This window comes from Vidua macroura, chromosome 7, assembly GCF_024509145.1.
Source record: "Vidua macroura isolate BioBank_ID:100142 chromosome 7, ASM2450914v1, whole genome shotgun sequence".
Taxonomy (NCBI): domain Eukaryota; kingdom Metazoa; phylum Chordata; class Aves; order Passeriformes; family Viduidae; genus Vidua; species Vidua macroura.
In genome coordinates, this window is record NC_071577.1 from 30,535,704 (window position 1) to 30,551,012 (window position 15,309).

The window sequence follows — 15,309 nt, forward strand, 5'->3', positions numbered from 1 at the left end:
ATGTACATTAGTTGTAGAGTTTTTAAAAACTTCTATTATTATCATCATCATATTTATTGTATTTTTTTATATTCCTTTAATTACAGCAGTTCCTACCACAACAATCAAAAATAGGGAGCCAATCTTTCTGGTACTGCATGGAGCAGAACTCCTGTCACCAGCTGGTGGTAGATAAGCAATTAAAGTGGTAAAGGAGACAGAAAGCAAATAGAAAAATAAATGTGATAGGATCAAACAGCACATTTCTTCCACAGTTTGGAGGTGGGTGGGTTACTGAACACACACTCAATTATACAAAATAATAAAACCAGCCTGAGAAAAGACAACTCAGAACAGAGATATATATGTATGTTCAGTGTTCCCCAGTCATGGCCTCTTTCCTGTGTAGAAATTTTGTCTGGGTGGAGTTTGAGAATATTCAGCATTGTCTAGGATTTTTGAACATCTGGCAGATTGAAAAAAAAAACCTCTGCAAAAGGTCTGACCAAACTTTGCTGCCAAATATCCAGAAATATTGGCTGTGGCCTCAGTACATACATAGATCAGTTGCAGGGGACAGTGTTTTCAAGTCCAGCAGGATTGAGCATCATCACATGCTCTGCACACAGACTACACGAGGAATGCTTAAATCCTGAGTATAGCTATGATGGTCACAGGTGACAGAGAGACAGATGTGGAGAGACTGAAGTGGGGCTCATGGGCCACCACTCCTGCCTAAAACCTAGAAATTTCTTGAGCAGCAATTTGAACACCTACAATTTTTCTAAAGGATGTATCATTTGCAAGGCTAGGAAAATGGGTGTCAACACATGGGTGCTTGTGTCAGTTGATGAGAGGAAGTGTGTTTGAATAATTCTGGGTGTAGGTGACACTGTGTGGGGAAGGGCTTTTGACTGAATCCCACCTTAACCACTTCCTAGCAGAGCAGCCACTTTCACTTTGGCCTCATGCAAAGCTGACACTGTTTCCATAAGCCAATAAAGGGTATTAGAGTAAAATAAACCCAAATAAAACCATACATGCATTACTCATGAGAACATGCATGTGGTAAGTGAATATGATGGGAGGTCGATTACACCACAGAAGACACAGCAGTAGAAGATCCAAATAGAAAAAAAACATGCAATAAGCTACTCACAGCCACCCTTTGTGTTTATTTTTGTGTTTGTGTTTTTTTTCTTTTATTTCAGCTGTCTATACCTCAATATCTGCCTAACACAAAATGTCTAAGTAACTTCTCAATGCACCACTTTTTTCCCAAGAATGCTCCAGTGGTACGTGGAAAGGAAGATCAACTAAAATCCACAGTCAAGTTGAGAACTTTTTCAATTTTTTCCCCTTCAAAACATGCCTCAGTGTTTCATATAAGGTTTCTGGGAGTATCACAGATCAGCACAAGTCCTCTCACAGCACTCATTTCCATCAGACAACTGTCTCCCAAGAAAACATGGGTCTCTCCTGAATTTCTTCCCTTATATGGCTCAGAACAGGCATCCCTCCAGAAAGCGCAGATCCAAAGCCACTGGCAGCTTCATGCATTGAGCTGCCCAGTACATTTTGTAACAGCAAACATCTCAGGCCAACAGCAAAGGATGTTGTGCCATGTCATCATCCTCTGTCATTACATGGGCTCCTCTCAGATCCTGCCATCTGAAATCCAGGCATGTGGTGTAATTAAGGCATTCTTCTGGAGTGCCTGCTGACTGAGGGTTGGAAATGGCACACACACTGCTGCCTTGAGAAAGAATCTAAGGGAAGATACCAAAGGTTTTACCATGCATAGCTCATGCTATGCACATAAATCATGCCACAGTAAAAAAAAAAAAAAAAAAGATTAAAATTAGTTTTAACGTTAGTGGGTAGTTGAAAGAATTTATAAATGCGGTGGGAGTGTTTAACACAGTCTTCATTTTTGTAGAGCTTCCCTACTCTTTACCTCTTAACACACTGCAGAAATGGGTCTCCTCTCTATCCCAGAATAGATGGCAGAATCATTGCTGATCTTCGCATTGCCTCTTGTTTTTTACTGCCTGATCCCAATTCATTTCATCAGGCATGTTTTTCTAAACAGTACCTGTGCAACCACCAGCAGCAAAAGCAACTGTAAGTCATTGGACTTAACTGATTCAAACAGATTCAACAGCAGGGTGGGTAGGAGAACAACCAGAAAGCACATTAAAAGAGGCAGGATTTGACCTGGCTTGCCTTAAAATTTACCAACCAGCTCCATTACCTGGAGGGTGATGGAAGGGGAAGGGTGGAATAGTAACTGCTCAATGGGCACCAACCTGAATTTAGTACCCCAACATCTACTCAAACCATGAGCTACATGAAGTCTAGCTCCCTGGGTTTAGAATACCTGACTAGATTTAGTAGTTTGAGATCTTGCTTTTGGCAATGGACCACATATGATGGCCCACATGAAGCAGAAAAACCACCCATACTGCTCTGTTGCCAACTGTACAATACTTTGTCCAAGGAGGAAAATTATTTCCTGACCCTTAGGCAATGGGTTTGTGGTCTGTAGAATGTTTGTCTGTTCCTCTCATGCAGAGTTACAGCACAAGTATTTTTCTAGGCTTATAAAATTAATGACCATCAATACCATCCTCAAAAATTATAAATGTGCAAATAAGGCAGGTGAAGTGCTTGCTGCAATCAAATGCACAAGTTAACATCAGTGTTCAATACAATCGAGAAACAAGTAGCTTAAAACAAAGCCTGGTAACATTTTGGCTTGCTCTTCTTTTCCAGGAGTGTCTTAGAGGTTCTGACAGATGAGCTAAAATGCCTTGACACAGGGCACACTGGCCTTGAGCTGCTCACCTCACACATGATGTGCCATTGAAGAACAGCTTATCAATCCAGTCCTAAAAGGCTGAGAACATACAACACAATTTCACAACTACCTGGGGTAGTTTTCCTAAAAATCACCTCAGCAATTTATTGATGAACAACTGAGATGTCCACCCAGCAGATCTCTGGGGAGTATCTGGTGAAAGTAACCTTGACTTTGTCTTACTGCTTCCACTCTGTGCTCCAAGCCAAAACCATGCTCATACTCTTGAAAGATGATGATTTAACTTTCTGTGCTGAGATGCCACAGGAAAACTGAGATCTGCAGTCAGATATAAATAAACTTCCTGAAATTTTAGTAAGAAAATCAGGGTGGTAGTTGAAGGAACAGGGGGAAAAAAATCCCGTTAAAGGAAGCCCCAGTTTCTTTATACCTCAAATTTCCTACATTTATGGGCTATTTCTCAATTTCTGCACTCTCTTTAATCTTGAATTGCCATTTCACACAACTTACCTAATAATGCCGCTGGAAAGAAAACCAAAAAGTTTAATTCTGGGGCCCTCTCTTCCTTGTTCACTTAATGAGAATACAGGATCATCACAATATCAGATTTATATCCTGTCTTGGATTCTAAAAATATTTGTTCTTTCTGATAAGATCAATTCCACTGCAAAGAAACTCTTTGAAGAAAAGCTCGTGTCTAGCCATTTAAAAAAACTTCTTCTTTTTCTTTTGCCTGAGTCTGGTTTAATATTTATACTGCAACAACATATCATAACATCTGTAGCCTAGATAGGTTTTCCAGGATAGAAAAACCTAAGTATGTTGAGTAGCTTCAATTACTAAATCTTAATAAATTGTTTTTGTTAAGATTGTACTTCTGAACCAGTTTTTCTGAACAGGTCAACTGTCCTTCTGAACCTTTGAAATATTAAAGTGGCAGAAGAAGCAACACTGTATTACCCAGCTGAAGATGGAGCCAGATGTTTACAGCTCTGCAGGCTCCTGCAGCTGTTCAGCCACAGCACCTTTCAAATGGGGCTGCTGTGTTCCCCCTCACTTTGCCATTGTTACTACAGTAAGAGCACAAACAAATACTAATTCTGTCACCCCCATTTTAAAGATGGAAAATTAAAGGTTTTGGCCATGCTCATATACTGAACTGCCAGAAGAGATATTTAGATTTTTCATCAAGTAAGTCCAAGCCAGGACTTCAATCAAAGTTTTGTGCCTTCAAGGAAATTAAACTTGACAGTTTAATTAGTATTGAATTTGTGTATTTTTTCCAAGCTACTAAAAAAACCCCTCAGACTTTACCCTTCCACTCTTCAAAGTGCCTTAAAAAGGGGATATGTATCCCTGGAAAATTAACACTTTAAAACCAGATATAAAAAAAATGCAAAGCAGTGATGGCACACTAGCTTGTAGGTCATTATATTTTACAATTGTTTCCATTTTACTTAAATAATAAAAATTCTGCAGAGTGCAATAAAACCTGGAAATATCCCACTTGAGCTTTTAATTAGGAAACATGAGAACTGTAAAACCAAATCTTAGCACATGTTTCAACTTTGATTTTACTGAATTATTATTGCAGAGTAGCCTGGAATAACCAGTTGGAATTAAAGCAGCATTGTACACAGGTGTCACATGGAGAAAGTAGAAACACTCTGCCATTTTCCTACTGCATTTGCAACAAGGTGAAACAATGAGGAGAAAAGAAAATAAGACACAAAGAGTAAGAACAGAAGTGCTCATGGGGACTGCCAATGTCATACACACAAAGTGTTTCTGACTGGTGCCTTAAATCATCTAAAAGTAAGCAAATTTTTAAAAAAATCTTGACGGTTTGGTAAAAAACTGCTTTGGTTTAAGCACTTTATTGAAATTTGCTTTGCATGAAAAATGCCAACTCTTCTTCAAAAAGTCAAATCTAACAACTACTTCTGAGTTTTGCTTCAGCACTTCAAAATTAATATACTCCAAAACTTATTTTCCTACACAGTTCCTGTTGAAAAATCCCAGTTCCTGGCCTGGTCTTAGATAAACAAATAAGATCAATATCAGATGCCCTCTACCAGCCCTGTGTTTAAGTTAGAGTTTCAGAAGTTAAGAATTTCCCAAATTCCTTCTAGCCGTTGCTTTTGTTACAGTAGGGTTGCAGTTTCCTGCCTGTGTCAGACGAGTCCCACCACTTCAAAGATTAAAAGTGCGGTCAGTTTGATGGTGCAGCTGTCAGCGTGCAATCAGAGCATGACACGAACCAAAGGAAGCTGAAAGGACTGGGAGGGAAAGCTCACATCTCCAGGAAAAAGAGCTGGGTTAAGGGAGGAGAAAGGAAGACAGCTAGAACAAGAATGAGTATGTACCAGGATTGACACATTAAGAAATATGGGTGCCAGGATGCATAATTCAATATCCCAAACAAAAGGGGAATGGGGGATACACACCCTTCTATGCAGCCTTTTAAACTCATTGAGTTAACAAGTTTTCCTGAACAATCAGTCTTTCCTCTGAAAATGCTCTTTTTTCTTTCAAGTTAAGAATGTGTATGGCAGGCAGAACAGATAAAGAACTATCACAACACTCATTGCAGATTCCTACCATGACTGCTAGGAAGGACATGCTGCAGCAGGGTTAGATTTGTGTCACACGTGAAGCTTCATGAATGGGCAGATATTTGGGGTGTAGGGATGTGAATGTGCAGTAGGAGAATATGCAGAACTGCAGCAGGGGAACATGCTGACTAGAGACAGCCCGTGAAGCAGTTTCTCACTGATAATAACCTCAGTTTCCTGCATGCTCAGCGAGGTTATACTTTGCAATGCTCAGGTTCTGCAAATCTCTCCTCTACACAGAAACAGACCTGTAATGTTCCTGCCTCCCCAGGAGGGTAAACACTGCTGTATTCTTCTTGAGTAAAGGTCCCATATTGCAGAGGCAACTTCACTACCTTTGCAGCCCCCTGGTCAGCTTCAGGAAAGGGCAAAACCCAAAGCAGAAGCTCTCCATTGTCTGTTTCTTACCTTTCCCTCAAACCTGGCGGTGGCTCCCAGCTGCACCCGGATGTTCCGAGGAGGAAGAGTAAATGCTGGTGCTTCAGCAGGGACAGGGGGGCTGAGTGTCAGGGAGGTTTTGGAGACTCGAGTAGATGTCACCAGTTTCACATCCCCCATGATGTGGACTGCAAAAGAGAAACAAGTGGTAGTATAGAAATTATGATGTTTAATTACCTTTATGACAGAACCAACTAGGAATCAGACCAGGGGCAGAGGTTCTGTACGTGTGCTGTACTTGTGTACATAGCCAGATCTTCAGCCTAGGGTGACAGCTGTTATTTTCTGGGAGAGAACTGTGACCCAGGAATTGTGCCTGTTATGGTCAGCCTGCCACAGTTATGGTCAGGGTCACAGTCTTGAGGTGAACTCAGCTTGAACTTTCAATCCCAGGCCAGAGCCTTAACCAAGAAGTCATCCTTTACAACTGCACTAAAAGGTATTTTAAAATAACTTATTTCAGGAGGATATTTTCATAGTATGACTTTGGTTTTCCTGGCCTGGAATACAACAAAATCAGTAAGTCTCAAAAGTGAGCCAGTGTTAAACAAGTACTTATGAAATAAAGAGACCTCTGTTTGCACTGGATTTAAGTTGCAAGCGGGAATGTGGAAAATCTGATTTTTCATACCAAGCTTTCAAGATCTTAAGAAATATCTGGATATCTCCCTGCAAAGTACTGCTAGTACAGAACAAATGCTTTTGCAGAAATTCAAAGTCTTTACTGCAAATCCTTCTTACAGCACATAAACTAGTAAAATAGCATGGAAACCAAATTTCATAATGCTACAAGAATGGCATTTTAGAGAACTATTTACAGTTTTCTGCTTTAGAAGAAATTCTTCTGCTGAACAGTTCATATTTCCCAAGAAAAAACAAAAAATATTGTATCTTTAAAAAGTAAAATTTCATGGTTTTCAGGGGAAAAAAAGTGACCCTAGTACTAATTCCTTGAATTTTATATGTAAATTAGAAGCCCCACTGTAAAATGCCTATTTAATAGACAAGTTTAACAAAGAAAAAACCTGAGAAATTACTCAACCCACTAATAAATCATGTTAAACCAATGAAATATACCAGACTTCAGATCTTAATCCTCTGCCATACACACCAATCTGTGAGGGACTGTGTATCTATTAATCTGATTCTGTAAAAGTTGCAATTAACAATACTTGACTAAACAGTGAAACTTCAATTTGAACAAGAGAAAAAACAATGAAACTAAGGCCACATAATTCTTGACTGTATGAAGCATACTTTTTCTAGAACAGCCTGCAGTTATCTAGGGAGTAGGGGAACAGAAAACTCATTCACTTTCAAACAGGATTTACACTCCAATGCCACATATATGTACCTGGAAACCCAGTCTGAGAATTTAGTTTTCCAAAGAACATACCTGCCATGTTTCATCAACAAACAGAAACACCTGCTCTACGTTTATCCAAAACAGTTTAAGAGGGCAGCTTTTTTCACAGGAGATACTAGTCTAAAAGTTACATATTTCATCTGAGTTTTTTCCTCCCTCACAGCCAACTGAGAGAAAGAGGCACCTCCAGAAGGTGCTTTGGTCTAAGTTGTGGGAGCCACAGAGCTTTGTGTTTCACTGCATGCACTTGTCAAGAACTACAGTTTAAAAGGCAAATCCTTCCAAGGTATCAGATAAATTATGCACAGGTTTTCAAATAGTGCTTGGAATCTCCTTCCTCATTCATAAGAACACAGATGCTGTGGACGTCAGATTTCTTCTGGCATAGTTCTCTGTTAGCATTTCTGTATATTGACATCAAAACCCCCAGAAAATCCTCTAGTGTTTCTAGCATTTTAATAGCTGAGGTCAACACAGAAATGGGATAAAGGTGATTTCCTTAACCATGATGTACAGCTTCAAACTGAGAAATTCTGCCTTCCTTTCCACAAGTTAAACTTGCAGTGAATGTCTGTATTGACACACAGTTACTTGAGAGCACAGCATAAATCTCCCTTTCCAGTATAAGCACCTCTTTAAAACACACACACACAGGGAAAAAAAATCTTTGTACTTTAAAGAATGATATGAAATCACAATATCATTTAAATAAGAAAGAAACTGATTGCATTTCCAAAGACACAACATGAAATCAAAGCCTTGCTTCTCTTCTAACAAATGTACTTAGTACCTGAAGGACAAACAGTGAAAGTCTCTCACAGCTATAGTCACTGCAATAAACAACAATTTCCCTGAAAAAGAGGAAGAATTATTTGTTCAACTAATTGTTCTTTCATTAAGGACAAGCTCCAAATCCAGTTCTCCACTCAGCTGAAACCACAATTTACCCCAGTGGACTTTCAATCAACTACAAAGCTGTAAACTGCTGCATACTGAGTCCATATCTGCCAGCACATTTCTAAAATTTATTTTTCTTTACAGATGAAGACCAAACTTTTTAAGTAATCAATCTTCAGTACTTCTTCACACATGTTCTTCTCTCCTAATATGCACTTTTCCACAGCCTATAAATGCCAACATTTGCAATGTCTCCCTAGCTTTGAACTCTTAATTAACAAATCAGTGCACTACTAAAAACCTGCAATAAAATTTTCAGATCAGCAATAGTGTCAATAATGTGCCAGGTATAATGTAGATGGTATGAAATTCTTTTCTTGTCAGGAGGCACACAATCTAAATTGCAGTGAAGCTGCAATACAAACCATAAGAGGCCAGTAACAAAACATCTCCTTCCCCACACATCTGTACTGACTTTGCAGAGTGTTTACATGACCAAAACAACATCAGAGAAAGCATATGCCACCTAAATGTTGTTTCAAAAATAACGTTGTAAGGAAGTAAAATTGAAAACAAAGCTAAACCCAACAGCCAACCCCCAGAATCCAACCCAAACAATGTTCACCCATGCAAAGAGCACTTCGCTTTGGTCAGTGCCATTGCAATGGCTGAAAAGAGATAGAGGGAAAATTACAGGTACTCATAGGACTTCTGTAGGGACAAAATGCTCAAGTGTCTGTACTTAGGTACAATGCACTGCTGGTACTGTCACAGGGTGACTGTGACATGGAAATCCACAGAAACCTGGAAATGGCACCAAGTACCTGAAACAGCCGCTGGATGGAAAACACACAACACTCAACATCTACTCATCCTCCAAGCATCACTGGGCTCAGGTATGCATTGGACAAACAATACTGTGGATAAAGTCCAACTCCAGGCTCTACACAAAATAAAATGAAAGAAAAAAAAGAAAGAAGAAAGAAAGAAACAGTGTAAAGGCAGTAAAAAGAAAGAAAAAAAAGAAACCCTGAACAATTAAGCCACTGTTACTGGTCAAGTTACACTTCTATTACATGCTGATAAGGTACCAAAAACTATGGACAAATTGTTGTGTAGTATAGTGAGACTGTAAAGAATAAAGACATAGCTAGTCTTTTTCATAAGAACATCTTGCAAAGATTTAAGCTTTTTCTAAATAAAGTGTCTAAAAAGGATTGTATTTACAAATTAAATACTAGCTTAAATCAGCACAAGCAGTTTTCTAGCAACATAAGCCTCTAATTATCCACATTTAGCAGTCTGACTTTAATTAACTATGGATGCTTCTAGTAAATAATTAGGAAGTATCCGTTTACAGCTTAGAGGATGTTTAACAGTTCTGTTCCTAAACAAATAACTAATTCCATGTTGTACAGTCTGGTGTTACTACAGAACTACCATGTCCAAATATTTCAAAAAAATAATATTTCAGAGAGCAAATTTTGTTCAAGCTCACAATTTGATAGACAGGAAGAAAACACACACATAAAAGCTATGAAATGTGCCTGATTTTTTCTTCTTTTATTTAAGCAACTCTATAAAATAAGAATATCCTTAAAATATTTTTTTTTAGGTATTTCGAGCTTGCTCTTGAATAAGATTTTGAAGGATGCTACATTAACTCCTAACATTTCATCTCACATGTTGTGCACACCTTGACTATGGTCTTTAAACAAAACCAACTGTAACTGAAGTTGCAATGCAAACATTGTGGTATTAAAACATAAAAGAAAACCACCATGCAAATGTTGGTCTGTAGAGTAGTGATGTGGTTAGACAGCATTTCTAATCTGGATTTTTTTTTTTTTTTATTCTTAATCCTCTCTAAAAAGCACATAAATCCTTACAAATTCTCACAGTGTGCCCTCTAATCTTTCTAATACCAAAGCAGACTAATGTGTTTCAAGCATTTTCTGCTGGGAACAAATCTCTGTCACTCAATACTTTGCTCCCAAAAATAAAACCAATAAAGCAAACACTAAGAAATCCATCTCATAGGTTTTTTCCTCCTCCACTTATTTTAGAAAAGTAAATACTTACCATCAGCTTCCTACATAACCATTTAATTATACCAATTTCCTTTCACCAAGTCCTTCTTCCGAGGCAGGAGAAAAATGAGTTGCAGAGAGTGCCTGTGTGTGTGTGTATGAGAGAGCAAGCTCAGGCAAGTGAGAGGAAACCAGAGCAGCCAGCGGAAAAACCTTTATTTGACTTACTGATATTGCAACTCTACACTAAGCAGCACATTTTCACTTGGTCCAGCTATTCTGTTTTTTTTAGTCAGACTGGATTCAATAACCCCTGCACCATCTCTGAAATCTGGATACAACCTTTTGAGTGCTTTAAAAATACGAGCTAAAGGACAGACAGCCCTGGGGTTGGAGCATTTGTCTGCTGTTTGGGAGCAGGTTGAATTCCCTGCTCCATAATGGGCTGCCTGCATGACCTCAGGCGAGTCACTAAGCCTCTCTTTTGCCATGGCTCTCCATTTGTAAAGTGGGGATTATTGTACTTCCTTAACACAAAGAAGTGCTGTGAGGATAACTATATTAGAGGGTGGGAGCCAGGCTACAGTAAAGGACCACATAAATAGAACAGCTAGCAAAAGGCACAAAATTACCATAAACTTACAGGAAGCTGGATCTCATTATACCTTTCTTTTTTTTAAAAAAAAAAAATCAGTTGGGGGGTGTTTTTTTAAAAAACATGTATTTTAAAACACTGGGTACAGTTTATTCCCTTACATGGATCACTGAACTCAGAGTTCTGCCAGGGAGTAAATGCTATCTATTATGCTTCAAAATCTTCAGCATTTAAATTAAGTTTTTTTTCTATTCTAAACCTGCTTGTGTTTCCCCTTCTCAATACAGTTTATTTCCTTTCTTACAGCTTCTTTTTTTTACCACAGGTCTAACATGCACAAGGACTGACATGTGGTTACCATATTTCTGCGCAAATCTTAACTTAACACGTTCTCCCCTGAACTGCAGACATGAAATTTTGCAGCCACATGACTGTGCCCATCTTTTCAGTCTTGTCCTACAAGACCACACAAGGAAGTATCCTGTCTTCTGTCAGCTACTGATACTCAAGAATCAGCATGTAGAAAGAACAATAAACCATAGAAGATCAGCAAAGGTGATGAATTCATGTGACGTTTTAGCAGGGGGGAAGAGGCTGGAAGCTGGAATAAGAAGTAGGGGACTTGGATTGCCACCAATCATGGCCATGCTGTTCTGGGCAGCTTCTCCTTCAGACACAGGAACTGTAACAGGAATTGGGCTCTATAGGAACAAGATTATGACGCTACAAGTAGGACTAATTTGAACTGGCAACAATATTAATACGAGTGAAATTAGTCTTTTTCTTTCTTGAGGGGATCATAGGATACTGCCCACAAATCCTTCTTTTTGTGATGTTCAGATCTTGTGCCTGTGCTTTGCTGTTTGTAGGTCTTTCTAAATGCTGTGGTCAAGCAGAACCTGAATGTGTCCTGACACTATAGGAGTAAGAGAGATTTCCTATCAGTACTGACTTGACTAGGGTTTCTTCCTCTGTTACCTCATATATATGTTTCTTGTTCTATACAAACCTGGTTTCTAGAAAACTGATTTTGTCAAAAAAAAAAAAAAAAAATTTGGAATTTTCAACCCAGACTCCTAAATGTCCAATCCTTTCCCCAGTAAAATTTGATACTATTAGACATCACAGTAGGAACAGGATCAGATGCCAAATCTTCATGCACAACTCCATGATCCAAAAGTTTTGCAAGCTAAAGTTTTGGCAAATGTGTGTAAAATCCTTGAGTATGTTCCCACAATGCTTTTGCATAACTGACCCGCACAAAATGGGAATTACAGATCAAGTGGCAATTTGTGCTGAAGCTTAGACTCAGTAAAGTGACAGCAAAAATATTCCAAACTAAGGCACAATTTGATTTGTGACAATCACTTCACAGATTTTACCAGAAGCAAATTCTTCAAATCCCATAATTTCAGTGCCTTGAATTTCACATTCAGCACCTCAACCATGAGGCTTTGCATTAGTATAAATCTTGCCCATACACAGAAAAAGGAAAGAACTGGTTCAAGCAGTTCCAGGTCTCATTTTAACAAAATACTGCAGCCCCTATGTTCCATTCTGAAACAGTAAAGTTTTCCAGGATGCTTCAAATACTGAAATACTGTCAAGCTCTCATGTAGCTGCATGTGAGATTCTGATAGGGTTTGAGCTATGAAATATAGAAGGAGCTTTCTGAAATGAAGTGAGGCCATTTTTTTTTAATGTAGCAATGTACAATATCTTCTAGGAGTTTGGCCTACAGTGCTAGAGATAAGAGGTGTTCTGTGGCAGATTTCCTTTATTCTGTGTCTTGTGTATCCTTCCAAGAAGTACAACTATTCTTATGTACTTTTCCAAGTGATGTTCTATTGATTAGTTTTTGTTGAATATGCAAATCACAACAGTGGCTACTGTAGAAGAACTTGTAGGTAGAAGTGGCTAATCTGGCATGACTCAGAACAAACTTCATTACCAATATTCAGATTATAAGTCTCTAAAAGAGACTAAAATATTTTGTACAGCTTGCATGACAGAGAACTTAATTATTTTTAGTGGAGTGTGATGTAAGAAGCTGATCTGTCTAATCAATAAACTTTTTGCTTTTATTATATTTGCATAACTAATGCAGCATGAACTTTAAACTGAAATGGTTTCCATGGTACAATGACATAGAAGGGTGAGGAATTTCATCTTGATCTTATGTAAAAGAATATATCAAGATGATGCTAAGTGACATACATTTATTTAAAGCCAGGTTTATTAAAGGACAGGGATGGGAGTAAACATCATTTTATAAATCCTATAATGAAACAAATGAAAAATCACCCGTGTTCTTTTAAAGAAAAATCATGCCCTCCATACAAGTCTGTGCTGCCTAGGAGATATTCACTAGCAATGATGATTTTCTTCCAATTACAAACAGTTGTAAATGTCCTCTAATTTTCCTCAATTTATCAGTGCTATTTAGGGTACTAAATAAAGATACCAGGACCACTGGATCTGTACAAATATCTAACTTACTCTCAGTAGTTCATGTGGCTGCAATGGAATGTCTAACATGAGCCCTGATGTTTGCCCTTGAACAATTACACCATAAAGATGTATTGATAAAGCAGCTGCAAAGGATATTTCAGGTACAAGGAAGGGTGCAGAAATACAAAGAAAAGTGAGAAATAAATGTGTGCCTTTGATAACATAGAATCATCCTGATTAAAACCAGATATGCTACATTATTCAATTATTCCATAACCACTGAGCATTAAACTGTAGGAAAGAGCACACCCATTATAAAGCAGCTGAACATGTCTTAAAAGAATGCAATGACATTTGAAGTCTCAGGTTTAATTTGAAACATCAGATTAAGAAGCAGTAAATCAAGAGAGACCACAAGAAACAGCTTCTTTGCAGTCATTATCTTGGAAGAAATATGAGTAGCTAAATGTGACATGTACTGGGCAGGTTCAGTACAGCATCCATACCTAAGAACTGTTTTATAGCAGCAAATTGAAGCCAGAGGGAAACCCAGATGGCAAATGGGATGCAAGCTGGGCTTGTTCTTGCCGATTCCAAAGGGGCTTCCCATAGAAGAACACTGGGAAGAGTAATTCAATCTCACTTCAAAACCTCCTACAATTCTAGTTTATAAGCAACATTTAAAAGGAGGGGGGGGGGGGGTGGGGGGGAAAGAAAGAAAAAGGCAAGATCTCCAGAAATGTTTTTAATGTACTAAGCAGCAGGTCACTGCCACTAAAATTCTGTTGGTTTTCCTTTAAAGGATCATTTCCAGTACTCTACATATACCGAAACTCAAACACTTTGTCTAGAGAAGATTTGGACTAAAAATATCAATCTGAATTTAATCATTGACAGCTGGTCTCATAAAGAATCAAACTTCTAGTAACACCTTTCATAGTCCTTAAAGAAGGATTTTCAGGATATGCAGAGCATGCATTTAGAATATCTGAAGAGAGATTGCACCAGGCCTCATCTTACCAATAAACCTTTGTGTTTAATTTCTGTTGTGTATCTTGTGCTTGACAAGTACAGAATAACTGGTACAAGCTGATGTTTATGATAGAAACATGCACGTGACAAAGACCACGTAAAATTCAGGGACACTTCAGGGTGGGGGTATGACCTTGATCATTGAGCAGCAGGACATAGACTAGTAACTTGGTTTTCGCAGAAGGAAAACAATTTTCCCAGTACCGTGCTGCCTTTCAGGACATACACTGATGCAAGGAGCAGGGAAACCACTAGGGAGGTACTTGTTTCAGGTCACTTTCTCACAGCAGGTGGAATTTGCACTATTTCTGTATGTGTCACCAGTGACTGAACATCACAGAACACCTGGGAAACCCAGATGAGAATGTATTTAAGAGGATTTGCATAAAACATTTGGAAAAGGGGCTCTTGAAACCATCTCAAAATGCAACTTGCAATTATAGAATAATTGTCAGTGTCAGTGGATGTGAAGCTTGTCAATATAAGCTGATAGGAGCATAAAGTTTCAAGTACGCAAGATAAAACTACAGCTCTGGATTCAGCTCTTCATACTCAATATACAGAAGTCCAACAATATTGCTTTGCTAGCATTTAAACAACACCTTCCATTCAAGTCCCTTAGATGTAATTTTTTATATATTGATTCTCTAAGTATTGAGGAAGAAGAATGATTCAGTGCTTCAATAATTTAGTCTAGGATAATAGAGCTGGGAGACTGTAAAATAAAATATAAAACAAGATCTCAAAGAACCAAGGGCAGGATAAAAAGAATTTGACTTCTAAAAAGAAAGTAAAGTCTTATTTCCTGTTTATTTGGTATGGTACTTCTAGCTGAGTGCAGGCTTCAGCAAAGCTTCTGGCAGAGCTAACAAGTTTTATTCTGGTGTACATAAGCATGGGACAAGTTTTCAGAGGTCTGCCTACCCTTTGATTTCAATAAACATTTTTTCTGTAAAAGTCCTATTGTTGTAATGTCTTAGAGATGGTGGAAAGTTATGCTAAATCAGCATATCACAGTGAACTTTCTGTTGGTTTGGGTTTTTTTTCAGGTTCCACATGTCAAAGAGTTACCACATTAACTTTCC

General features: G+C 38.3%; 1 protein-coding gene across 1 annotated transcript in view; it reads right to left on the reverse strand.

Moving 5' to 3' along the window:
- Window positions 1-15,309, reverse strand: part of MYLK (myosin light chain kinase) — a 197,797-nt gene that overhangs the window by 136,605 nt on the left and 45,883 nt on the right. Inside the window, exon 2 of the mRNA XM_053982447.1 lies at window positions 5,824-5,981. Within this exon, the coding sequence (XP_053838422.1) occupies window positions 5,824-5,981 (158 nt within the window). The remainder of the gene's footprint in view (window positions 1-5,823; window positions 5,982-15,309) is intronic.